Source organism: Talpa occidentalis, unplaced genomic scaffold (assembly GCF_014898055.3).
Source record: "Talpa occidentalis isolate TD23 unplaced genomic scaffold, MPIMG_talOcc4v2.1 talOcc4.17, whole genome shotgun sequence".
Lineage (NCBI taxonomy): Eukaryota > Metazoa > Chordata > Mammalia > Eulipotyphla > Talpidae > Talpa > Talpa occidentalis.
The window spans coordinates 46760315-46784350 of NW_023601754.1; the positions used below are offsets into that span (position 1 = coordinate 46760315).

The window sequence follows — 24036 nt, forward strand, 5'->3', positions numbered from 1 at the left end:
AAGAAAATTCTTGGTAAACATCTAATTGAACTCTTATAAGACACCATGAAATATTATGGTGGGGTATCATTTATCCCCACGTTAGAAAAGCCTAGGATCAGAGAAGTGAAGTCACTTGCCAAAGTCACACAGCAACGTCCTAAGTTTGTCTGATCCTGTATCTCATCCTTTTAAACACTGGCCGGTGTTGCCAAACAGCTGCTTTATAAATGGCCACCCAAGTAATATTTATCAGTTAACAAGGGTCACCACCTTAAGTCCTCAAGGTAACCTAAGCAGCAAATACGGTCCTGTAATCAATCTGAGGCTCAGAGAAGGTAAGGACCATGGTAAAAAAAAAAAAAGACACAGGTAGGAAATGGAGTCTGAGTCTGACTCCACCCTTCCACACTGCCCAATTCCCTCCATTCGTTCTGTTAGGGGGGAAAGGATGTCCTAAAGCTAATTTCAATATCGGGGCTGCCCTATAACAGTTCTACCAGACTTTTTCTGAGCACCCACAGAGGGCCAGGCACGTTCTAATCCCCAAACATTCTCGTACTGAATAGAAAGCACACTCCGGTGGGGGTTACAGGCACTACACAAATACAGACCGTCACGGGGTGGGACGTGGGGACCCCTAACACAGCGAGAAGGTAGAGGTGGGGGTCCAGGGTAGGCACAGCCACGGAAGGCCGCTAATGACGGCGGGGAGAAGGGGAAGATGCAACAAGGTCTGGGTAGCAAAGAGGCGGGCTGGGTGGGTCACGTTTTGTCCCAAAGCTTTCTCAAATTTTTAGACTCTCTTCCTCTTTCTAGGCAAGAAAACGTAACTATTTCCCCCTAATCTCCCCTAGAGAGAATGAAACGGTGTGGGGAAGCATCCTCGGGGAAGTACTGCCACAGCTCGGGCGCACCCCCATTGTGACGGTGCAGGGCGGCCTGGCACCAACAGAAGACAGAAAAGGAACGGCTTGGCAGTGGAAAATAAGTGGAATATGGACAAGAAGTCCCTCTGCCCAATGCTCCCCTCTTCGAGTTCATTTCACCGAAGGCTGAGGCCGCACAAGCGACCCCAGCGCAGGGCTCGTGGCAACCCCGCTCTCGCCCCAGCCGCCATACTCCCGGTACCTTTCCGCTGCCCGACCTATACGCATGCGCGCGCGCCGCTAGGCTGCAGACCAGCCCCACGCATGCGCGACTTCGCTGTGGCAGGTAATCGACCAAGAGTCCGGGAGTCGCGCGCGCCTCGCCCCGAGTGCGCCTGCGTCAAGGGAGGAGCTCTGAGGGGCGGGGTTTCGACGCCGTGCGCGCCCTCGGTCCCGCCCCCTCCCCTTCGCTTTTTTTTTTTTTCTGGCGTGTGTGGCGGGAAGGCGCACGCGCGTTTCTCCCCAGCGCAACTGCCGTTTCGTCGTTTGTGGCTCTCGACGTGTGTCCCGAGGCCGGGACGTGGCTCCAGGTGCGTCCTGGCCGTGGCGAGCTTCCCCAGAACAACCCAGTCAGACTCCCTCCCGGAATCCTGCAGAGGCCCCCCAGTCGTAGGAGCGACTCCCCAATATCAGGATCTTCCACATTCTGTTCAAAGTCTTCTTGAAACTTGACTAAATCCCCTCGGGAATACCGAAAGGCGCCCGCCGGGGCATTTTATGATGGCCCCCCTGACGTTTGGTCAGATCTAGAAATTCTATGAGACTTTCCCCTCAGAGCCTGCAGAGAGGCCCTCCTGAACCCCCCCAGACGCCTTACCCAAATCCTATCAGACCCAGGACATCCAGCCAGTGACCCCCAGAAATACAGCCAGAGAACTTCCCCCAAGAAGTCCAAAACCCTTTGAAGACCCCAAATTCCTACCCAGGTCCTTCTGCTAAAATCTCCCCATCAGAGACCTTGATGATGAACCTGGGTACCCGTCCAGGGAGTTTGTTCCCCAAGCTGCGGTCAGCAGGGACCCTCCCCCACTCGGGGCCCCCTTTACACCTGCTCTCCAGTGTCGTCCAAGCCCTGGAAGGGTCTCCCTTAAAAGATCTTTTTTTTCTGGGATGTTCTAAAAGCCACCAGGAAGGGTGCGATCCAAGGTTATGTGCCAGTTTGGGGTGAGCAGGGTGTGGGATGGGGGGCTGAGCTGGTAGGGTGGGGTGGACAGTGCCCCGCGTGCCCAGTTGAGTCCAGTTGGGCACCGTTGTCCAGTGTCATCGTTAATAGCACCCCTTTCGCTTTGTCCTGGAGTTGAGACTATAAATCTCAGGGTCAGCCTGGTGGTAACGGAGGCAGGCTGGGCAGTCTTGAGGCACAGTGGAGGGAGTCCCTGGCTGCTCCATGGATTCAGGGAAGATGTGGGGGGGGGGGCAGAAGAGGGGCTGGGAGCCTGGGAAGGGCCACAAGTGAGGCCAGTGTGAGCCGAGTGCCCAGGCCTCAGAGGCCATGGGACCAGAGGCCATGAAACGGCACTGAGGGTGAGCGCTGGGGGTGGCTGATGGCGAGGAGAGTGGCAGTTGCTGAGGCCCCTCCGCACCACCCAGCCTGGGGGACGAGAACTTAGTCGTGCCAGGGGCACCACGGAGCCAGGAGAGGGCTGGGTGCAGGGAAGAGGTGGAGGCCAATGGTTCCAAACAGGTTGATTTGGCCAGAATGATGGCCAACCGGGGTGATGTAGGAGCCCCAGCTAGCGCCTCCTTCAGACACGTCTTCCCAGAGCATGGGCGAGTGAGCAGACACAGGAAGGGCTGGCAAGGAGGGTATCCCAGGCAGACCCCTGAGGGGGGACAGCAGCCCAGTGGGGGAGCAGCGCACCGCTGGTGTGGACGGTGAGCTCGGCCAGTGTGCAGCACCCTCCTCCCAGTCCAGGGTCTAGGCTCTGCCCCTGTGGTGCTGGGGAGCCATGGAAGAATATTGAGAGAGAGGGGCAGGTCAGTGCTGGGGCCCTGTGGGGATGGACTGGAGGCCCGGAGGAGACCAGGACAAGGGGCCAGGGACCAAGGACAAGGCCTGAGCCTGAGCTATAAGGAAGGAGAGGAGGGGACAGGGTACAAGGGACAGGACTGGAGACTTGACAAGCTGTTGGGGAGTAAGGGAGGTGAGGAGGCAGTGATCCCCCCACGCGTAGGCCCCCCTTTGATCTCTGCCACCCACTCGGGCCCCCATTTTCCCACCCCACATCTCCAATCCATAAAACAGGTCTGGGCGGCCCTGCCCTGGTCCAGACGGGGGTGGGCAAACAGGTTCTGAGAACCCAGAGTAGCCCCAGGCACAGGTGGGGCAGGGCGGGTCCCCACCCCAAAGTGGCTGTCTGAGGAGGCCATTCTCCGGCTTGTCCTTCCAGGAGCTGTCGGGGCGACTGGTCCCCCTCGGGTCCCTCCCGGCGATGGAGGGAGGCTGCTAGCTTCACCGGCTGCTGCCGAGTGGCTGAGGTGGCCCATGGACCAGCCAGACAGCCGGGCAGGTGGCCCCGCTGCTAAAGGTAGGTGGCTGCATCCCTGTTTGCCCCCTCAGAGGGCAAGGGAGCAGCGGGTGAATGAGATGCCTGGCTGGGACTCAGGGGCTTGGGAGAGGTGGTTTGGGGTGGCTGAGCCTCCATTACCTCGGTGCAGGGTAGGAGGTAAGGCCCTTTCACCGAGTGCCCACTGTGTGCCCACTTGTGGGGACACCTTATCTGGCTGCTCTGGAAAGGCCAGGAGCGAGAGCAGAAGCTTCGTACTCCCTGTTTCCCCTGGTGGTGCAGCGCCCTCACCACGCCCCTCCCTGTGGGGGGCAGCCTGGCCCTCACTGGATTCAGGCCTCTGCTTTCCGTAAAGCAGGGGGGGTCACCCCCTCCCCTTGGCTGCTTCTCCCCGCAGCACTGGCCTCTGCTTACCTGTTCCGTCTGTCTCCCCGGCGAGAGCAGGAGCTCCGTGGGCAGCGCTAGTTTTAGTCACTGGTGTCCCCAGACAGCCCCCAGAGCAGCCCCGTCCCACGTCGGAGCCAAAAATGTAATTCAAAAAAATTGTAGTCACCACATTTTAAACAGAGTAACAGGCCAGTGAACGGCAGTCACAGACCTTACTTAGCCCGGTATGTCTAAAATAGCGTCCCCCGGCTTGGGACTGGCAGGGGAGTGGCCTGGAGATGCTCTATTTTTTTATGCCAAGTCTTCGGGATCTGGTGTGCGCCTGACACTGATGGGGCATCTCAGTTCCCACGGTTCAAGCACCCCAGAAGCCAGCCTGGGGGTTGCTGGGGGCTTGTGGGCGCGCGGGCCCTGGAACAGTGCCTGACCCTCAGCGGGAGCTCAGTGACTGTCCCTCAGTGACCAGCAGAGGCAGACCCAGCGGGGCAGGAAAGCTGACGGTAGCGGGAAGAGGCCGGGGTACCCTCTGGATCTCACCCAAGTGGGCAAGCCTGAGGTGATGGGGAGGGAGAGGCAGGATCCCCTTCTAGGATGTTCCCCGCAACCTGCCCCATGGCCTGCCTCTTTTCTTGGGGCCGTGGGCCTGGACACTGGCTTTCCAGGCTGGAAGGTCGCAGCGGCCGGCGCCTGGGCCAGCAGGCCGGTGCTAACAGCTAGACTCGGCCGGCGCCAGCAGAGGGCGAGCGGCCACCGGGGAACCGCGCGAGGGCGAGCGGGTAGGGGAGGCGCCTGCACCAGAAGGGACTCACCCAGGAGAGGTGGAGACTGAGGGGGGCAGGGGGAGGCTGGAGCATGGAGAGTGGCCGAGAGATGACAAGAGAAGCACAGAGCGGAGGAGCTGTGGGCGAAACGGGGCAGGTGTGGAGACAGACGGGACTCCAAGAAAGCGATGGGGAGAAAGGTGGAGACAACTAGAGCAGGATGGGAACCCCACACAGAGACAGCGTCTGGGGAGGAAGGAAAGGAAAGCACAGGTGGGAAGCAGGGGACCTCCCTGAGGGGCCCCCGAGAGGAGACTGCCAGGATAACACAGGCTGCACTCTCCCTGGACCCTGCTGCACCCCAGGGCCCTCCTCACCTCACCATGGAGGGGACGGTGAAGTGAGCAGATGATCCCCAGGCGTGAATGGACCTGGCATCTCCTTGACAGTGGGTTTCTGCTCCCCTCTCCAAGGAGATTAAAACCCCAAGGGTTGAATTTTAGCTCCGTACAAGGAACCCCTGAAGAGGCAGAAGGAAGAAGAAGGCCCCTAGTTGAACAGGTGCCCTTGGGCCAGGCCCGCATCTCATCCGAGAGGGGGGCCCGTGAGGACAGCCACCAGAGTCCAGGCATGGCGCTCAGAAGAGGCTGGACACTGGCCCATTCGTTTATGGAGCCTCCCCTGGCCCTTCCTGGGGTTTTATCTCCTGTCTCCCTGGAAGGAAGGTAACACCACCCGCCTTTCCCCAGGAAGAAACTGAGGCTCAGAGAGGTTGAGTCCTTTCCCAGGTTGCTCCCTATTCGGCTGGCTCGGGGCCCTGCCGTGTGCCCAGCTGTCCCGGGGCAGGGCCTCAGGCAACTTGCAGCCCTGGCAGGGAGGCCGTGCTGGCCCAGTGGCATCTGGCGGGGAGCATGTATTGAGCGCCTGCTGTGTGCGGGCCTGGTGGTTAGGGCAGCGACACAAACTGCACGGGGAGGAGGGGGCACTCTTCACAATCACAGAACTAACCCTGACCCCCATTTTACCAGCGGGGAAACTGAGGCTCCGAAAGGCAAAGCAACCTGCCCACTGTCAGCAGCTGGGCTCGGATGAAGGGCTCCCCCTGCCCACCCTGCCTGCATCGCCCCAGCCCCCAAAGCTGGCGCCCTGACTGTGGGCTCTGGTGACACCAGCCTTGGTGGGGGGAGGGGCAGGAGACCCGGCCCTCGGGCGGGCTGGGAGACCGGAGATGTGGCTGGTGGGATCGATGCAGGCTGCCCGCGCTTTATTGGATTGTTCCTGGCTCCAGAGCCCCCCTCACCCTGGGCTCCTCCCAGAATCCTCTCTTCTTTGCCCTCCCCTGCCCCCACCCCCCCTCTAAGCAGAGCTTGTGCGGCTGAGCCGGAGAGGAGGAAGAGTGAGCTCAGGGTGTCCCCTTATCGGGGCTCCTGAGAGGATTGGACTCAACGGATTAGGCCGCAGTGGGACTTCCAGGCCTGAAGACAGGCCAGGTTGGGGGGAGGTGACTGAAAGACCCTCACATTGCTGCCCTCAAGGCAGCACCCCGCTGCTGCCCACCAGCCCCGGAGCAGCCCCGACTCAGAATCAGTTCCCTCTCCTCTCCCGCCGCCAGCCAACCCGCCAACCTGCCCGGCTGTTGATGGGGGGCTGGGGCTGCCCTTTCTCTCCCCTCCTCACAGGGCTGCCCCCTTGTCTCCTCAGTGTACCTCTGGGACCAGCCGGAGGAGGGCAGCCTGGGGATGCTGCTCAGCTTAGAGGAACAAATACTGAATTCCACGTTCCAAGCCTGTGACCCCCAGAAGACAGGTGGGAGGGGCAGGTCAGCGTGTTGGGGCCACTGGGGCGAACAGACGCAGAATAATAAGGGAGGAGATGGGGACCAGAAACTGGGGCGTCAGGAGAGAGGAATGGGCTAGGGCCCCCTCTTGGGCTCCTGCAGGAGGAAATGGGTGATTGTGGGAGAATCTCAGGGGAGGCAGTGGAATAGGGGGTGGTGGTTGGGGGAGGGAGGGGCACTGGGGGGAGGCAAACCCAGAGACCTAGAGGGCGGTGCTCTAGCTGTCCTCCGTGGCCCTCCCCCTGAAGGGGGGGGGGTGACTGGGCCCCTTTTTCAGGTGAAAAAGGATGGTCTCAGAGGAGGGGAGAGGCTGTGGCCAAGTGTCTCAGCTGGGCCCAGGTGCAGAAGGGCCTGCCAGGCCAGTGACACCCTGTGCCACACCCTCACCTGCCCCACCCGCCGCGCCCCTCTCGGCTCCTCTGCCCCCAGGCTCCGTGACCGTCACCCATGTTCTGGCCTACCTGGAGGCTGTGACCGGAAGGGGCCCTCAGGATGCACGCCTCCAAACCCTGGCTTGCAGCCTGGACCCCAATGGGGAGGGCCCCAAGGCCACCGTGGACTTGGACACCTTCCTGGCCGTCATGCGGGACTGGATCGCTGCCTGCCAGCTGGATGGGTGGGTGCCCAAGCCCCCCAGAGTCCTTCCTGAGATCGCACCTCACACCTGCCTCGCAGCCAGCGCCTCTAGGTGCCAGAGCTCCCGCGGCGGGAAGGAGTCTGGGGAGGGCCGGTGTGAGCCCCGGGTGCTGACAGGGCGCCGAGGGGTCTGGGAGGCAGGAATAAAAGGGCTGGAAGGAGAAAGGGGGTTGTTGAGGGGCCAACGGGGCCCTGCCATTCCTTCCCCAGCCCGCGCTTGCCCCTCCTGCCCTTCCATCCGGCCCGGCCTGGTCCTTGCCATCTGGCCGCACCTTCCTCCCCATGGCGCCTGCTCGCTCTCACCTGACCCGCCTTCCTCCCACCTCCCGCCATGCCCCTGCAGAGCTGGTCAGGACTGGGGGGCCGAGGGGGTGCTGCAGGGGCTCTAAGCCTCATCCCTTTGATACAGGGGATTAGAGCTGCAGGAGGAAACTGTCTTCGAGGGGGCCCTCGCCTCCCAGCAGCTGCCATCTGGTGAGCCTGCTATCTACAGAGTGGTGCGGGGGACGGGGCAACGGTGGGGGGCTCGGCCACGCGGCACAGCAGAGGAGAGGGTGGGACCCCAGGGGCCGCTGCTCCAGCCTGGACCTGTGAGTTCCCTTCCTCAGTGCGCCACGCTGACCCCTCCTTCCAGCGGCTTTGTGGGGTTTTCTTGCTGCTTCCTCTCCTGCCCCATCACTGAGGCCTGCAGGGCCTCCCCCTGCTCTGTCTTTGCCCTCCTCCTCCCCTTCTCCTCCCCAAACACCCCCCCCTTCCTCCTCGTGCTCTGGCCCCTCCCCGCCATAGCCCCTGATCCTCAGGCCTGCTGGCTTTCCTGGGTTTGCGGACCACAGGCCCGGGCTCCGCCTGCGCCCGCTGCCCCACACCTGGAGTGCAGACCTGCGCTCTTGTCCTGTTAACCCTGCCGAAGTGACCAGTCACCCACCTGGCCCTGCCGACCGGTGCTCACGCCTTGGGGAGCCCCGTGAAAAATATTGTTCTTCTCCAACCTTTGAAAAACACCACCAAAGCCCAGAAATGCCATCTCTTGGCATTCCACTGAGCTTCCTACAGCCGGCTAGGGGTGCGGGGGGGGCTGTGTATGGGGAGGGCCAGTCAGTTCCAGGTGAGGACAGACCCCCTCGGCCCCTGCCCCTGAGTTGGGGGCAGAGGAGGCTGTAGCAAGGGGACTCACAGGGCCTGGGCTCTGGTAGGCCGTGGGGATAAGGAGGAGCCCCCCGGGGGCCTGGACAACACAGTAGTGGGGGCACAGGGCTACCTGGAGTTTTGGAGGACATTAAGCTGCCCGGGGTTGGGTGTGATGAGTGCAGGGGTAGGTGGGGCTCTCCAGGAAGAGCCAACCTGCTCGAGTGCAGAGGAGCCAGAGGTCAGTGCCGCCCTGGGAGCCACGAGACTCCCCCATGGCCCATGCGAGGGTGGAGGCCTAGGCCGGGAGTCCTGACACCTGAGGTCACCCTGTCTGTCCCCTTCCAGGATGCCCAGAAGCTGAGGAACCAGCCAGCCTGGAAAGCTTCGGAGGCGAAGACCCCAGAGCAGAGCTGTACCTACCCCAGGGCCCCTACCCTCCCCCTAGCCCGTGCCCTCTGGCAGGGGGTCCTAGGGGAAGTGGGTGACGGGACAGGGATGGCTCACAGCTCCAGGAGAGCGGGCGACTTCTGGCTTCCCTAACTCCTGAAGAGCCCGCCACCGCCACCCACCTGCCGGCCTCAGGCCGAGGGGGCTGTGGCAGTGACCCCAGCCCTTCCCCACCCCAGGCCCGCCACCTCAGACCTGCTGAGCAGCCTGGAGGACCTGGAGCTCAGCAACCGGCGGCTAGCCCGGGAGAACGCCAAGCTGCAGCGCAGCGTGGAGACGGCGGAGGAGGGGGCGGCGCGCCTCGGGGAGGAGATCCTGGCCCTGCGCAAGCAGCTTCGCAGGTGGGCTGCCTGCGCCCCTCCGGCCTCCTGCCAACGGGCCCTCTCCAGGCTCGCTCTGCACCTCCTGCACCTCCTGCTCCCGGCCGGCCCCTCCCACCCCTTCTCTCTCCTTGACTGTCTAGGTCCCCCCATTGTCATCTCCCAGGCCCACCCAGTTGGTCCTTTAGGTAGAAACCGGTCTCTGCCCCCCACACTTTGTCCCTCTTCCCTCTTTTCTCTAGGCCTCTCTCTCCGAGGCTCTGTCCCTACCCTCTGGATCTCTGTCCCCCCTCCCAGGGTCTCTGTTCCCCACCCCAGGAGATCTGTCGCTTCTGTCTCCCTGAGTAGCTCTCTCTCTCCCCACTCCCTGCCTTCCCCTGGCTCCCGTGCCCCGCCTCTTGCCCACTCAGCACCCAGCAGGCGCTGCAGTTTGCCAAGACCGTGGATGAGGAGCTGGAGGACCTGAAGACTCTGGCCAGGAGCCTGGAGGAACAGAACCGCGGCCTTCTGGCCCAGGCCCGCCAGGTGGTAGGTTCTGGGCAAGGAGCACAAAGGTCAAAGGTCATCTCCCTCCACCTCTGTGGGCATCTGAGCGACAGAGCCTGGCGAGGCTGTGGAAAGGGACCCCCTGGCTTCTCCCTCGTCCAGGCCCTGCTTACCCCGGACTCAGGGGCGGGATCTACCTGCCTTCCCTTTCATGACCAGAGGGATGGCAGGAGCTGCCAAGGCTTCCCAGCCCCAGGTGGGGTTGGCAGTCAGGGAAGGGTAATGTGGGGACAAGGAGGCAGGAAAAGAATCTCCGTCCTCTCTCCGGCGGCACAGGAGAAGGAGCAGCAGCACCTGGTGGCTGAGATGGAGACTCTGCAGGAGGAGGTGAGTCGAGGCCCGTCCCACCCCTTCCCCAGTCCTCGGAATCTTCCCACCCTACCCCAGCCCCTCCAGACCGCAACCAGATGCCCTCCCGCGGCCCCAGAATCCCGAAACTGTGGAAAGGTCCCTGCAGGCCACCTCGCCAAGTGGGGTGGTTGTGGGGGTCTGCTATGGTCGGTAAGCGCGTGGGCACAGGGCGGCCACCGGAGCTGAGGTTTGCGCCGTGCCGCCTGCGTCAGCAAGGCCCTCCTCTTTGGGCCTCAGCGTCCCGCCTGTGAAAGCGGGCAGGTCACCGAATCGCCCTGGCTGGGCGTGTAGGATTCAAGCAGAGGATGCTGCCAGGCACTGGCACACCACAGGGGCAGCTGCGGAGCGTAGCACGTTAGCCAGCCTCACCCACAGCCTGGCGTGCTTCTCTGGTGGAAAGAGTACAGGCCTTGAAGTCAGCCCCGGGTTCGAATCCCATCTCTGCCACTTAGGTAACCGACGACCTGCAGGAGCGTGACTCGCTGCCCCCCCTTTCTAGTTTCATCATTGACAAACCAGGTTACTGTTCTCCAGGCTCATTGTGAAAGTGAAATGACAGCTGTAGCCCACGAAGGCCCCCCCCCCCGCCCCCGTTCAACTTCGTGTCCGCATCAAGTCCCTTCCTTCAGAGACAGGAGCCATCGCCAAACTTAATGCTGGGCCCAACTACACCTTTTATGCGGAGGCTGAAATTCATCAATGCAACTTGCCCCTGCCCCCCACAAGGTGGCATCTAAGTGTCTGGAGACTGGCACAGCCTCTCAGTGCCCCAGGAGGCGGTGGTCCTCACTCAACGGCTGTTCTCTCTCCTAGTCACAAGATTGATGTTCGTCATCCCATCTGGTCCTCGGCCTGAGTCACCACTGCTCGCTGGTGCCCGCCGGGAGTCTGGTGCTGCCTCCCAGCCTCTGGACAGTCGTCCCCGCACCTGCTGGTCGCGGTCCTCAGGCCGACTCCACAGCCCCCCAAGGGCTGCTCGGGCCCCACTTCACAACTTCTGCACCATCTAGGGGCTTCCCGGTGACACTCCAGGCACACGGGGGCCTCAGTCGGCCCCTTCTGTAGTGGCTTCTCCCATCACCATGTCTAGTCTAAGATTCACACCCCTCCTGGCCCTGAGACCGAGCTGGGGGCACCTCTCTGGGTGCCCCAGATGTGCCATGGCTTCCTCCCACCTCACCGCCAACCCGGGGGCTCAGGACTTGTTCTCACTCTCTCCTCTGACTCCCCACGCTATGATCCCAGTACCCCCAGTGACACTGATTCTGCCTGAATGCCCCCAAATCTCTTTGTCTTGCATCTTTACTATGGCTTTTTTTTTTTTAATTTAAATCCAAAATTTTTCATTGCTTCGTCTGTAAAAATCCCCTCTCTCGGGGCGATGGGACCCTTGCTACAGCCTGAGACGTGGGGTATAGACGGGGTGTGCTTCCCGGCACCTCTAAGACCACAGAGCAACTTCCCCAAAAGTCCAGGGGCAGAAGTTCCCTCTTGCATCTACTTGGCCAAAGTGACATCAAAAGACTATGACCAGAATATTCCCTGGTGCAGGGACATGGCTGCGATGGGCCCGCTGGCTTCTGGCCCCACAAGGAAGAAAACGGAGGTGGCTTCAATCTGAGGGACAGTCATTTCCCTAAAGGAGGTTTCGATGGCCTCTGGCCTGGAGGCTCGAGGCTTGTGGCCTCATGACCACGGACGGCTGCTCCGGATTCCCACGCCCATTCAGGACAGGATGAAGTAGGCCGAGAAGGCTCTCTGTTCAGTGGAAGGAAAAGCTTTACCTGGAGCCCCTCCCCACTCTGCTTCTACCTCCAAACCGCTCTTCCAGCTCCCCAGATCCCGGTCACGTGACACCACAGCTCCTGGAAAGGCTGGGAGGCCAGCTGCCCTTCCCTGGCCTCTGAGAAACAAGCCAGAGGGGGAGAAAGGTCGCAGGTTAGCCCAGCCATCCTGAAATTTCCAAGATTTCCATCTTGATTCACCCCCAAAGCTGGGATGGACCCTGCCTGCTATGTGGAAGGTGAACCTCCAGTGAAAACCCAAGGAAAAGCCGGGTGAATGGCTGCCAGCGGACTCTGCCTCCTCCCGCCATAGGCCACTGCCAGGCCAAGTGCCCTGAGGGCGCTGGGGCATTCTAGGCGCTCGATACCCCGGAGCTATTCCTGGCTGCCTCCCCCTCCCGCAGCTGCTTCCAGAGCAGCTATAGACGGAGGCTCAAGTTACAGCGGGTAATGCTGGGCCGAGGGACCACAGACAGACGCTGCCTTCCTATGGAGAACCTACAGCGAGGAGCGCTCAGGTTACTGCAGGGGAAGGCGGGGTGACTGAGTAACCAGGTGCCCCGCCGAGAGGCCCAGGCTCCAGCCGGCAAATCCCTACCAGGTGGACAGATGTCGACACAGCATTCCTGGCCCGTCCTTCCTCGCCCTTCACCTGGCAGCCCAGGCCTGCTGAGGCCGAGACTGATGGAGGACTTGGCGCCCAGCCCACTGGAGAGAGAGAGGCGCTGGCCTTGGTATCCCCTGGGGTGCCTGGAGCAGGGTATGACGAAGGAAAGACTGCCTGCCGGCCCCCGAAATGCTGTCTTCCCCCCAGGACCACCTCACATAGAAACTCTGTACAACTTGTTAGGATTTTGGTGTCCAGAAACTCAAGACTGGAATTCAGGCTGTTTCACCGCTGGGTGCCATTTTGTGGCCGGCGGGGCTACCCTTTGGTGGCCCTGTTGTTTAACGGGCACTGCCTCCCCGGCCCCCTCCTCTGGGCCCCTGCAGTGTCCTGGCCTCACCAGAGCCCAGGAGGTGGGGGTTAGCATCTGCGTCTGCGTCCAGCTCCTCCTCTAGCAATGAGCCGGCAGGGAGGGCCGTCTGCCAGGCCCCTTCCTCACCCAGGACTGCGCCAGGCACCTGGAGAGTCTGGGGGTAGAAGCACAGGGTGTGGAATTAGATTTGCGTTCGAATCCAAGCCCTCCCCATGGGACCTTGGTTGCATTCCTTAGCTTCACTCAGTAAAATTGGGGATGATGACACAGAAAACAGGCCTTTGCAGGACAGACACCCCGTTCCTCCCGAGTGGCACAGTTCCATGTGCTTAGCGGCATCTGTGACAACTTCCCACTGAAACACTGAACCCAGAGTGGGGACAAGGCCCTGGGTCTACCCACTAGCGTGGACGGAATAACGAGACTGGAGGAAATCGGGGTTGTCCTGCACCGGGAAGAAGGCCAAGGCCAAGCCACCAGGTCCTCAAGACTTATCACCTGGGTTCTTGCACAAAAGTAGTGACTCCCCACAAGGTCCAGGCTTGAGGAGGCAGGACCTCGCTGTCAGGTGGAAAGGAACGTGGCATGTCAACCGACAGCGGCTGTGGGCCTCCTTGGGAGCCTCGTTCCAACAGGCCAAGTGTGACAGGACATGGGGGAGGTACCCATAATGCAAAAGGACCACGAATGGGGTAGGAAGCGGCGCCAGTTGCTACATGCGAGTCAGCGCAAGAAGAGAAGCTTCCAGTGGAAACTGCAGGGGATCACCTGCCTGCACTTGGCTTTAGAATGATCTGGTCAAGGAAACTGGAAAACTGGGAGCGTGGAAGAAACAAGCTGGGAACATGCATATGATTATGGAAACCGGGTGCTGGATAAAGGGGGTTCACTGACTTGTTTTTACCTTTATGCGTTAAACAGAATTACCCTACAGAGTTTTCAAACAAGTTTTAAAATGATTGTTGAAATGTAGCGTCCCCCTTCTGAACGCTCTGTGCTCGTGAACAGACTCGACCACCGGCAGCTCCCCTTCCTGGTCCCGGCACCTCTCTTTCACCTGGGGCCCAAGAAGTGAGTGAGCACATGGCTCAGCACTGGCAATGGCTCCGCCTGGCTGGTGCCCACCCCGTCAAGTGGATCCCGTCTGATCTTCGTTTTTGGCAGCTGGGCACCTGCTTCCTGATGCCCAGGAAATCGACACTGAGACCCACAGGGTGGCTGGAGGGAGGAAATGGGCTAAAGCACCGAAATGTGGAGCCTGGGCACCCCCACCCGCCGTGCATGCTCGGCCGATGTCAGCTCTGCTGACACTTGCTGAAGTGAACCTGACTGTTGTTCCTCCTTCCAGAATGGGAAGCTCCTGGCCGAGAGGGACGGAGTGAAAAAAAGGAGCGAGGAGCTGGCCACGGAGAAGGATGCCTTGAAGGTGCCACCCCTCCCCAGTGCCTGACGACCCCCCACCTCCCCGGGCCATGTCCCAGCTCCAGTTTTAGCCACTGCAGCCTTTGCTGCCTGGGGCGGCCGCGCAGCCCCGTGGACACCCCTCTCCTCCAGGTGCAGCTGCCGTCAGCCGAGGGCGGCTGAGCGGAGGGACCTGGCGGGGCGGGAGGGCAGGTGGCCGGGCGGGCAGGCAGACAACGGGCTCCTTCCTTGGCAGCGCCAGCTCTGTGAATGCGAAAGCCTCATTTGCCAGCGAGACACCGTCCTCTCGGAGGTGAGGAGGCCGGGAGAGAAACTTGCCTCCCGGGGGGCCCTGGCCCGTCTCCTGCCCCGAGTCTGGAAGGGGCATGAGCAGCGGCGAGGCTGAGGGTTTCTGTGAGGTCACGAGGCAGACCTGGGAGAATCCGGGAGCCCCTGCTCCCGCCGGGGCCAGCTCTCCCCCGGGTCACCACCCCCCAACCCCCGGCCCGGCCTCGTGGTCCTCGGGGCCTGGGCCGGCTCAGTAGGCTTTGGGCTTTCCCAGCGCACCCGCCACGCGGAGAACCTGGCCAAGACCCTGGAGGAGTACAGGACGACCACCCAGGTAAGCCCGCCCAGAGGCCCCTCCTGGGCTCGCCCCTTGCCTTCGGCCGTTTCCGGGACTGGCTGCCTCTTTCTGTCTGTCGGCCTTGTCCCGGTCTCCTCCCCTCTCCTCCTCCTCCAGCGCGTGGCTCAGCTCCGTCTCTCACCTCTTCTGTCTCTGGCTTCATTTTCCTCCATTCCTTTCTCTGTGACGCTCCATCTTCTGTTCAGTTTCACTCGCTGCGGGGTGTCCTCCCACCTCAGCTGGGTCCCTGCCCCACTTAGGAGCTAGGTTCTTCTGCTGCCCCCTCTATCTCCCCATGACTCCTCTCTGCGTGCCTCTCTGTGCACCTGCCCTCCTTGGTCCATGTCCCGCCATCCCTGCCTGCCTTTTCTGAGTTGCCTTGGCCTGCAGGTTACCCTCTGGGTCCCACAGCGCTGCCTCTCTCGGCCTTCCCATTCCTGCTTTCTTCCCCGGGCAGTGTCTGGAGGAGCCCAGAGAAGTCAGGGTGGGACTGACCATGGAAGAGGAGCCAGGGGTGCAGTGGGGGGAAAGCGGAGAGGCAGGCAGCCCCGCTCTGTCCTCTGCAGGAGCTGAGACTGGAAATCTCACACCTGGAGGAGCAGCTGAGTCAGAGCCTGGAGGAGTCGGATGAGTGAGTGGAACACTGGGGGTGGAAAGGTGGGAGGGCAGGCCCGGGGGGACCCCCCTGTGGGCCGGCTCACAGGGGCAGACAGGCACAGAGGCCACCTTCCCCTCCCGACTGTGTGGGCAGGCTCCCCGAAGGGGCGCAGGTCAGGAGAACGGACTGCACCGGGCTGTTGCCTCCCTCGCTGGGCGTGGAAATCAAGGCCATTCAGCAGGTGGGCATGGCACCCTCGAAACTCACCAGACACCACCCAGGCAGAAACCCCCAACATCTCCCTGCTCTGACCCTCCCACCGAGCTCGTCCTATGGCCCCAGAGCTCTGGATATTTGGTCCTCTTGGGAAGCCCCTAACCCACGTCGCCATCACAGAGGTGGCCGAATCCCAGCTGTTGCCTCGGGTCCCAAACCCATCCAGCACCAGCCCTGAGCTCACCCAGCCCTGGTTCTTCCTACCCCATCTCCCCCAGGACCACCTAATTGCTAACCCAGACCTTAGTCCTGCTTCCAGACCCTTCCCGCGTCCTACCTCCACCACTCCCCAGCCCGGCCTCACAGCAGCTCCCGTCCACCTCCCTTCCCACCTCAGGCCCCATCTGTGCCCTCACGTATTCTGGCCCTCCCTGACCTCAGATCCAACTTCTCCAGGAACAGGAAGTGGCAGCCTCCGGCCTCGGCAGCCCTCTGTGTGGAGTGTGGCAGTGGGAAGAAGTGGTCATTGAGACCAGGAAGGACGCTGAGCTTCCACCTGCAGCCACAAGTGGGGGACATGTGAGCTTGGGGGTCAGGAGCTGGGAAGGGGGCCCGCGACTCCATGTGCCTGGACTGAGCCCCATCCCGTAGGCGCGTGTTGGGGTGACTGGTGAGAGATGAAGCTGGGGACCAGCTCAGGGATGGTACTTCTCGCTGCCAGGCTGCAGGACTGAGCAGGGAGGGCACGAGGCTCTGGATGTAGGAAGACCCCTCGGGGGCCATGTGGGCACTAGAGGCTGGGAGGCCAGGGAGGAGGCTGGGGCAAAGGTCAGAGGAGAGGATGATGCCTGAGCCAGGCTGCGGCCTCAGGATGGACAGGAGGGATTGGGGGAAAATGGGGGCAGGAGTGGCCTTTAGATGGATGGCCTGGGGCTGGGCCTCCAAGAACACTTGTGGCGAGGGTCCTGAGGGACATAGGAGGGGCTGCCTGGAGGCAGCGGGTGCACAGAGACAGAAAATAGGGGGGAGCTGGAGGTCCCGAGCACAGGCAAGGCTGAGATGTCTCCAGACAAAACGTTCTGGGTTCTGAGGAAGCGCAGGTGGCGGGGCCACCTCAAGTCTAAGAACTTGGGAGAATGGGGCCTCGACAGGGACATGCTGAGCCCCTTCTGAGCCCAGGTGAGAGGCTGCGGGGGTGGACCCTGGTGTCTCGCCGACCTGGACTCCTGGGCTTGCGGGGTAAGGGGAGGACAGGCAGAGGTCATTTCTTGCCCGTGTGGCAGCCAGCAGCCCTTACCTGTTCCTTCCCACAGAGCGAGTTCCAGGGAGAGTCGGAAGGAAGGAAGGAGCAGTTGATGTGGTAAGAAGCTCGTTCTTCCGTGAACCACTTCTGCCTCTCCGCGGGTGGGGGACAGGAAGCCCCCGAGGGAGCCAGGCGTGGGCCTGGGGTCCAGGAGATGAGTCAGACCCCCGCCTGCCCTGGCGACTCCTGGCCTGGGCACAGGTCCTGCCCCAGCCGGTTCCAGGAGACCTGGCGGGGTAGGCCCCCGAGAGCCAAGCCCAGGGGTGCTGAAGGGTGGTGTCTGCACAGGACACCCTCAGCCAGAGACAGGTCAGGAAGGCAGACGCTGGGTCTCAGCCGCCCTTTTGGAGCTCTCCCCTCCCAAGGCCGCAGGGAGCCCCGGATGAGTGAGGCCTGGTGGGGTGGGGTCTGGAATCAGGCAGCCCAGGCCCCCACCCCACTCAGTCACTCTGTGAGAGGCCCAGGTGAGCGCCCGCTGTGTGTCCCGTGACTGCTTGTGGACAGAAAGCACCGGTCTCTGCGCCCCAGGCCTCCTGGGCCCTGGCCTTGGGCCTTTGGTTTCCTGTGGAGGCGCCTCCCTCTCCCGCTTCCCTCCTCAGGCTCCCGGCTGCAGCATCTAATGAGGCTGCCTGCCTCGGCCTCTAATTGGGCTTGTCTGGGAGAGCTGAGATTGGGCTGGAGGGGGCTCCTGAGCTGACCTCCCTGCGTCACCAGGAAGTGGAGGGAAGGAGCTGAGCAGCAGCCCTTGGGGGAGGGCAGGGGGGTGCGGGGGTCCACTGGATGGGAATGGGATGCTGGAACTGAGGGAGATGGGGATCCTGTGGCCCCTAAAGGTGGCCAGAGGGGTGACGTGGACATGGAGGGGTGGGGGCAGGGGGCCCCAAGAAATAGAAGTTGGGGGTAGGAAGGGCAAGTCAGGGCCAAGTGGTCTGGACACCTTCTTGGGTGGGAGCTGAGGAAGCCCCTGCTCCTGAGGGTGAGGCCTGAAGCCTGCGGCCGCAGTGGCCAATGGAGGGCTGGACCGCTGGTCCCGGGGAATGGACATCTACATCTCCAGGGATGTTCCAGCTGTGCAGCTTGAGGTCTGAGTCCCCAAAGTGGCACCTCTGGGGCTTGGGCAGCAGTGCCCTTCGGAGGGGCAGAGGCTGGACTTGGGCCTCAGAGACTGACTGGGGTCATGCCTTACATCCCAGAGGCCAGGTCCTCAAAGGGGACCCTGCGGGACAGACTCACTCAAAAGACGCAGCACCCCAGCCAGGAAGGGGGGGTGTTCTGCTCAGGCCTTTGAATCTCAGAGAAGTGATTCTGGGGTGCATTTTGGAGGTGGGAGAGACAGAAACTTGACTCAGAGATCCCCTGAGAAATAAGTCATTGAGAGGACGCAGCCCCCCCTTGTTGAAATCACAAACTCTTGAGAATTTGGGAAAATTGGCCTTGAAAAATTCAAATGCTGACCTCCAGACAGCCATTTGCTCCCGAGGCCTCAAGACACCCCCCCCCCACAGACCCATCCACAGGGCCTGGTTAAGACTCCTGTGTTAAAGGGCCCCCCAGCCCCCCAGCATGCGAATGCGAGCCAGCAGAGGAGAAAGAGGTTGCTGTGACTTTGTTATCACCCCAGGTTGCCCAGAAGAGAGGAAGAAGAGGAAGCAGGGACCGTGGTCCTGGTAGGTACCCCTCCTGGGCCCCCCTCAGGGCGGCAGTCTGAAACGCAGCTCCTTCCCCCCACCACACACCCACTCCTCGGGAACAGACAGGAAAACCGCTTGGCCGAGAGATAACAAGGCCTCTCCGCAGCTAATGAGAATGGCCAGTGCCGGGGCGGGGGAGTCCTCCAAGCCAGTGGGCGGCCAGAATGTTCCCGGGGGACCTCCGAGCACACACACCTCGCCCAGCCGCCACGCCACAGGCCTCGGAGACGCAGCTACACCCCCGGATTGCGAAAATGCACACGCAATGCGCCCACACACCGGCTCGGGCCGGCGCTCCCCAGCCAGCCGCGGAACTCCCTGCCCGCCGGCTCCGCGCTCCGCTCCGCGAGAGGGCGGGGTGCAGGCGGGGGAGCGCGGCTCGGAGCCCGCCCACCTCGGCGGAGCGCGGGAGCCCCGGTGTGCGTCAGGCCCTCTCCCGGACACAGGCGCCCTCCGGGGCCAAGGCGGGCTCCTGAGCGGCCTGGCCCCACGCGAGGCTCCCCTCCGTGGAGACGGGGGCTCCGCGCAGAGCGGGGCGCAGCAGGTGGCGCAGCGGGGCGGGGCGCTCGCCTTAGTCTGTCTTCGAATCCTTTGATCGCCTCCTCCCCCTCGCCCTCATCTTCCGCGGCCCGAGGCTGCCTGGGGAAGCCCAAGACCTGGAGGTCCTCAGGGGGATGAGGCGGCAGCGCGGCCTTGGCGTGCTGGGGACGTTGAAGCCTTTCTGTTGAAACCTTCCCCCCACCCCCGCTTTCCCCGCTCCCACCTGACCCTTCTCTGCAGCCCTCTGGACTCCGGAGATGTCCGCGGTCCACATCCGCCAGGTTCTAACTCGCTTGCTGCGGCGGTTCGCTGCTTTGGCTCCGTGTCTGGCTCCTGCATGGGCGCGCGCCCAGTGCTCCCCTCCCGGCACCTCACTGCTCCGGGCTGCGCGCCCAGCGGGCGGGTTCGCCCTGGAGGAGGCCCCGCGCTGGGGTGGGGCCTCCAGAAGACAGAGTCTGCCCCCGGGGAGGATCCGCGGGGATAACCGGGGATAACCGCAGAGCAGCTCCCCGCCGAGCCCCCGCGTGCCTGGCGGGGCTGAGCCCCCTGGCTTTGCTCCTCACCCGCATTCTCACCTGGGTCAGTCTCAGCCTGGGGCCGGTGAGGTGGCACCGTCAGGGGGCCTGTCCGGAAGATGGGAACTCCGGGCACTGAGAGGGGCTGCCTGCCAAGGACACACAGCGGGAACTGGCAGAGCTGGGGGCCCAGCCTGGCTCTGTGCCTTGGGGACACACACACTGAGCCCCAGTGTCCCTCTTTCCATGTGTGGGCTGAACCACGGGCCTCTCCCAACCCAGGACACAGTGACTCAAGTTTGTCTCCTTTGTCCTTCCAGGCCGACCTCCCCATGCCTCCCAGAGACCCACACCCAGGAGAAGAAGGCCCGGGAAGTCCTGAGAGGTGAGGGGAGCCACGGGCTGAGAGGGGCCTGGGGGCGGTGAGGAAGCCCCTCACCATGACTCTGCCCTCCTCTCCACAGCGCCATGGAGCCCGACCTGCAGGGAGCCCTGGTGCCAGTGGTGAAGGACCTGGTGCCAGCCAGGAGCCCCGTCTGCGGCCAGCTCTACCTGCACCCCCAGCATTCCCAGCAGCTCAGGTGCTCCCCAAGGCACCTCCAGAAGGAGGGCGGTGGTCAGACTTGGCCACATTGCCTTAGGCCCCACTTTGACCCCTGTCTCCCTCCGTACCAGGGTCACTCGGCACCTCCTGATCCCAGCACCAGTCCTGGGCCTGCTGCTGCTCCTGCTGCTGTCCATCGTGCTGCTGGGCCAGTCCCCGCCCCCCACCTGGCCCCACCTCCAGCTCTACTACCTCCAGCCCCCCCCAGTGTGAGCCATGGCCCCAAGCCATGTCCTGGTCAGAGCAATGTCCTGTTCAATGAACTCCCAAGGCTCCTTCTACTGTTATGCCCATTGTTGTACCCCCTCACTTGGGACTCCCCCCTCATATTGGGGCCCCAGACACGGTGCCCAGGGTACACACCCCCAGGGTACGTGTTTACCTGAAGTGTCCTGGTTTTAACGTTGGTGACTACACTTCTTAATAGCACACGCCCTGTCGTGGGTTAAGAGCAGGTTATGTTTTCCTCATAGAGCACGTCCGGAGGAGGGCGGCTGGGCTGGAGTGCTTGGTTCTCTGATTTTTCTCAGCCCTTCCTGCTCGGGAGGTGGCAGGCCTGGTAGTTTCATATCATGTCTACAGGGAAAAGGGGACACATCCCTTTTGATAAAGCAGTGGCAGCCACCCCAAGGCCAGCAGCAGCCTGGGTTCATGTGTCATCGTTCTAAGTGACCGCTCTAGCTGCAAGGGAGGCTGGGAGACCAAGCATCTCTCCCGGCAGAGCGGGGGTGAAGGGGAGGCGGGCTAGGCACTCCTCACAGGTGTCCAACTGCACTAAGGGCCTGCAGGAAGTGAACTGACCCTCTTTTGGTCTCTCCGCAAGCACTTAGTGACTGTCCATCGGCCACAGCTGCACCTTAGGCAGTAAAAGTGTAGAAACGTCTGTCCCGCGGTGCCAGGGTGGAGAGTGTGGGTTTTCTCCCAAGATAATGGGAACCTGGGGGGAGGGTGTTAGTGCTTGTTGTGAGTTACTTATGTTTTCATGAGACATAACTTCCATAGAAATAAATGGATGACTGTTAAGGATCAGCTGGATGATTTTTTGCATGTGGAAATGCCCAGGGAACCGAAACCCAAGATAGAGAACAGCTTCAGCACCACGGGGTCCTTCATCAGAAGAGTTTTGAGCAAGGTGAGGGCCTGTCACACCTGTTTAAGGACAGTGGTAGAGGAGCCAGCCAGGAGGTTGGGGTTTAGCCTCCCAGGTCACTGACATCTGCATTTAGCCTTGGAAGCCGAGCACAAGTGGTTGCAGTGAGGGTGTCCGGCAGAAGAACAAGAGTTAAGATCGGGGGTGCGGGCCTCCTTGGTGGCACAGGCGGTTGAGCTCTGTGCTGTGAACCTGTCCGTAGCCTCTGCAGAGGGGGCTTGATCCCAGCCTGCCAGCGAGAATCCCATATGGGGCGGCAGACCTCTCCTGTCTCCCTGCTGCGCCCCTTAGCAGTGTGTTTCAGTCAGTCTGCCTGTTCTGTTCCCCACTCTGTCTCTGGTGAATCTTCTCACCCTCCTGTACCTCTGGCCTGTACCCCGGTTCTTGTATAAAAATAAATCTTTAAAAAAAATTATCAGGGGGTGCAAAGAGCCTCCGTGGAGAGTCAGAGACAGCACCATGTAGCTGGGGCTGAAAAAGATTTGGAGCCGGGAAAGGGTTTGAGGCTTGAGGGTGGTGAGACCAGAGATGGGGGCAAGTGCCATGAAGGGGGGGGAGCATAAAGGGAGGGGCCAGGGCCTGGCCCAGGTGGGAGAGGATGAGGACCCCAAAACATAACCGGACTTTTGGCATCTGGTTACCCTACACTGTAAAATGTGACCAACTTCGGAGAGTTTTGAGAAAGTTTATCATTATTCGGGAGAAACAGCCCCCCTCTCGCCTCCCTGCCCCCCAGCCCCCCAGTCTGAGGGCCAATTAGGGCGCCGTCCGCCTCCCAGAATGCAAGTAACGGGAGACCTGGCCCCGCCCGGCCCCGCCCCCCGCGTGCCGACACGCCCATCTCCGCCCTCTCTCGGCCAATCAGGGCGCGGTCCGCAAGCCGCGCCGGGCGCGCACGCCCCAGCCGGGCCCTGGGGTGCGTTGCCATGGTCGCCGTTGGGGGGCGGGGCTGGCGCTGACCGGCCCCGGGAGAGGGACAGGATCTGGCGGGCGGCTCGCTCGCTCGCCGCTGCCCCGAGTCCCCCGCTCCCGCCCCCCCCCGAGCCTGACGCCCGGCGGCCCCTCGCCTCTCTTCCCGCCCAGCCTGGCGCCCCGAAGGCCCCGGAAGGCGCAGTCAGGAAACCCCGGAGAGGCCGCGGGAGGCCGCTGAGAAACGGGCGGGAAACCCTGTCTGAGAAAAGCCTTTCGCCTAGCGCGGGGCGCCGCGAGCGTCTCCTCACGGTGCACCCGGGCGGGCGGGGGGGACGGGAAGAAGCCAGAGGCTTAAGAGGCGCTTCCCGGGGCCACACAGCCCGCCCGGAGCGGGGGCAGGCGCGTCTCCCACCAGGGCCCCCATCCTCCCACGGCACCGAAGGAGAGTTCGGGAAGAGACGGGAGAGCAGAGACAGCGAGAGCAGACAGAACGAGGAGAGGGCGGGGGGGGGGGGAGACGGGAGACGGGGGACGCGGGGAGGCAGAGGGAAAAGGTGCTTCACAAAGGAAGGAAGCGCTTTGGGGAGCGAGGGCGCCAGAAGATGGACAGAGGCCCCGAGAGGAGGAGCCGCCCCGGGAGACCCGCCAGACTGGGGGGCCGAGAACCCAGCGGACAGGGACGGGGTGGCCGCAGGACGAGGGTGGGCAGGGAGGGGGCGCGGCGTGCGGGGGGCGCCGCCGGCGGGGTGCGCAGGGGCGAGCCGCGCGGGAGAGAGGACGGGCGCGAGGAAAAGACGACAGGAGAGAAGAGAGGGGACCGCGGAGCGAGACCCCGCAGCGGCCGCCGCAGCCCCGCTCCCCACCCCACCCCGAAACCCCGGCGGCGCAAGAAGGAGGCCGAGTCGGGGCGCACAGCGGCTGTTTATTGGGGCGGGCGGGGCTCAGGGCGCGTCGAGCACCAGCAGCTTGTGCATGTACGAGTTCAGCCAGTGGCGGCGCTCGAGGGCGGCCCGCAGCCGCGCGCGCTCCCGGAAAGCCGCGTCGTCCGCCAGCGCCAGGCTCCGCCGAGACTGGGGGGCGGCCGCCCCCGCCCAGGCGCGGCCCGCGGTGCGGAGGCTGCGGGAGAGGCGGAGAGCGGTGACCGCGCGCCCGGGCCCCTCGCGCGCGCCGCCGGGCCGCCCCCCGCGGGCCGACCCCGAGCCCGGCTCCTGCCCCGGCTGGGGCGGCCGGCTCGGGCTCGATCTCTCGGTGCGGGGGCGTCTCTGTCTCTCCTCGCCCGGCGGGAGCTCCCCGAGCCCCGCGACCCAGCCGAGGCACTGGTCCGCCCCCGGCGCGCGGCCTGGCGCACAGCCAGAGTGTCCCGGCGCGGCCGGGCTCGGCCTGACTCCTTCCGAGTCGCTCCACGCCTGTCCTGGCATCTTTCTGTACCTTTGCTGCTTCCCCGTCCGCCCCGGCCCCCCCTCTCTGGGTCTCTCTTCCCCTCTGGGTCTGTCCCCACGGCTCGGCGTCGCCACCCCCCACGGGGAGCCTGGGCGCCGCACGTACCTGAGGACCCCTGCGGGGGGCAGGGCGACGCCCGAGGCCGTGGGGGTGCCCCAGGGCACGACCAGCAGCAGCAACAGCAGCAGCCGCACCCGGAGGCTCCTGGGCACCTGGCGGGTCTCCATCACCTGTGGACAGACAGGGGCGGGCTCAGTGGGGTCCGCGTCCCGCCCCAGACCCCGGGCCCCACCATCCACCCACCTGATGAAACCCACTTGCAGGGTCCCCTACCGCGCAGTAGGCTTGGCGGGTGAGGCTGGCAGCCCCCTTATATTGCCGCCCCAGCCCCCGCAGCGGCCGGTGACGCAAACCAGGGGCCGGGGGCACGGGGTCAGCCCCCCCCAGGC

General features: G+C 63.1%; 2 protein-coding genes across 7 annotated transcripts; one reads left to right on the plus strand and one right to left on the minus strand.

Moving 5' to 3' along the window:
* Window positions 1–641: 641 nt before the first annotated feature.
* Window positions 642–21610, plus strand: KASH5 (KASH domain containing 5). 6 transcript variants are annotated; one of them, XM_054697299.1, is made up of 21 exons: window positions 642–713; window positions 837–1194; window positions 3299–3436; window positions 6265–6369; window positions 6830–7088; window positions 7446–7510; window positions 8510–8576; window positions 8791–8952; window positions 9342–9459; window positions 9754–9804; window positions 13941–14018; window positions 14250–14306; window positions 14556–14615; window positions 15185–15249; window positions 15370–15457; window positions 15874–16011; window positions 16746–16792; window positions 18357–18402; window positions 19802–19866; window positions 19946–20062; window positions 20157–21610. In XM_054697299.1, exons 2-21 carry the CDS (start codon window positions 978–980, stop codon window positions 20296–20298), a joined length of 2085 nt encoding a protein of 694 aa, XP_054553274.1. In that variant the 5' UTR covers window positions 642–713; window positions 837–977; the 3' UTR covers window positions 20299–21610. The 6 variants fall into 6 exon arrangements, with proteins under 6 accessions (XP_054553274.1, XP_054553277.1, XP_054553276.1 ...); XM_054697302.1 differs by having other exon boundaries at window positions 643–713; window positions 6830–7016; XM_054697301.1 differs by having other exon boundaries at window positions 644–713; window positions 15889–16011.
* Window positions 21611–23088: 1478 nt separating this feature from the next.
* On the minus strand, window positions 23089–23814 carry PTH2 (parathyroid hormone 2). Its single transcript, XM_037518202.1, has 2 exons — window positions 23693–23814; window positions 23089–23263 (listed from the first exon to the last, which is right to left on the minus strand). Exons 1-2 carry the CDS (start codon window positions 23812–23814, stop codon window positions 23089–23091), a joined length of 297 nt encoding a protein of 98 aa, XP_037374099.1.
* Between the last annotated feature and the right edge of the window lie 222 nt (window positions 23815–24036).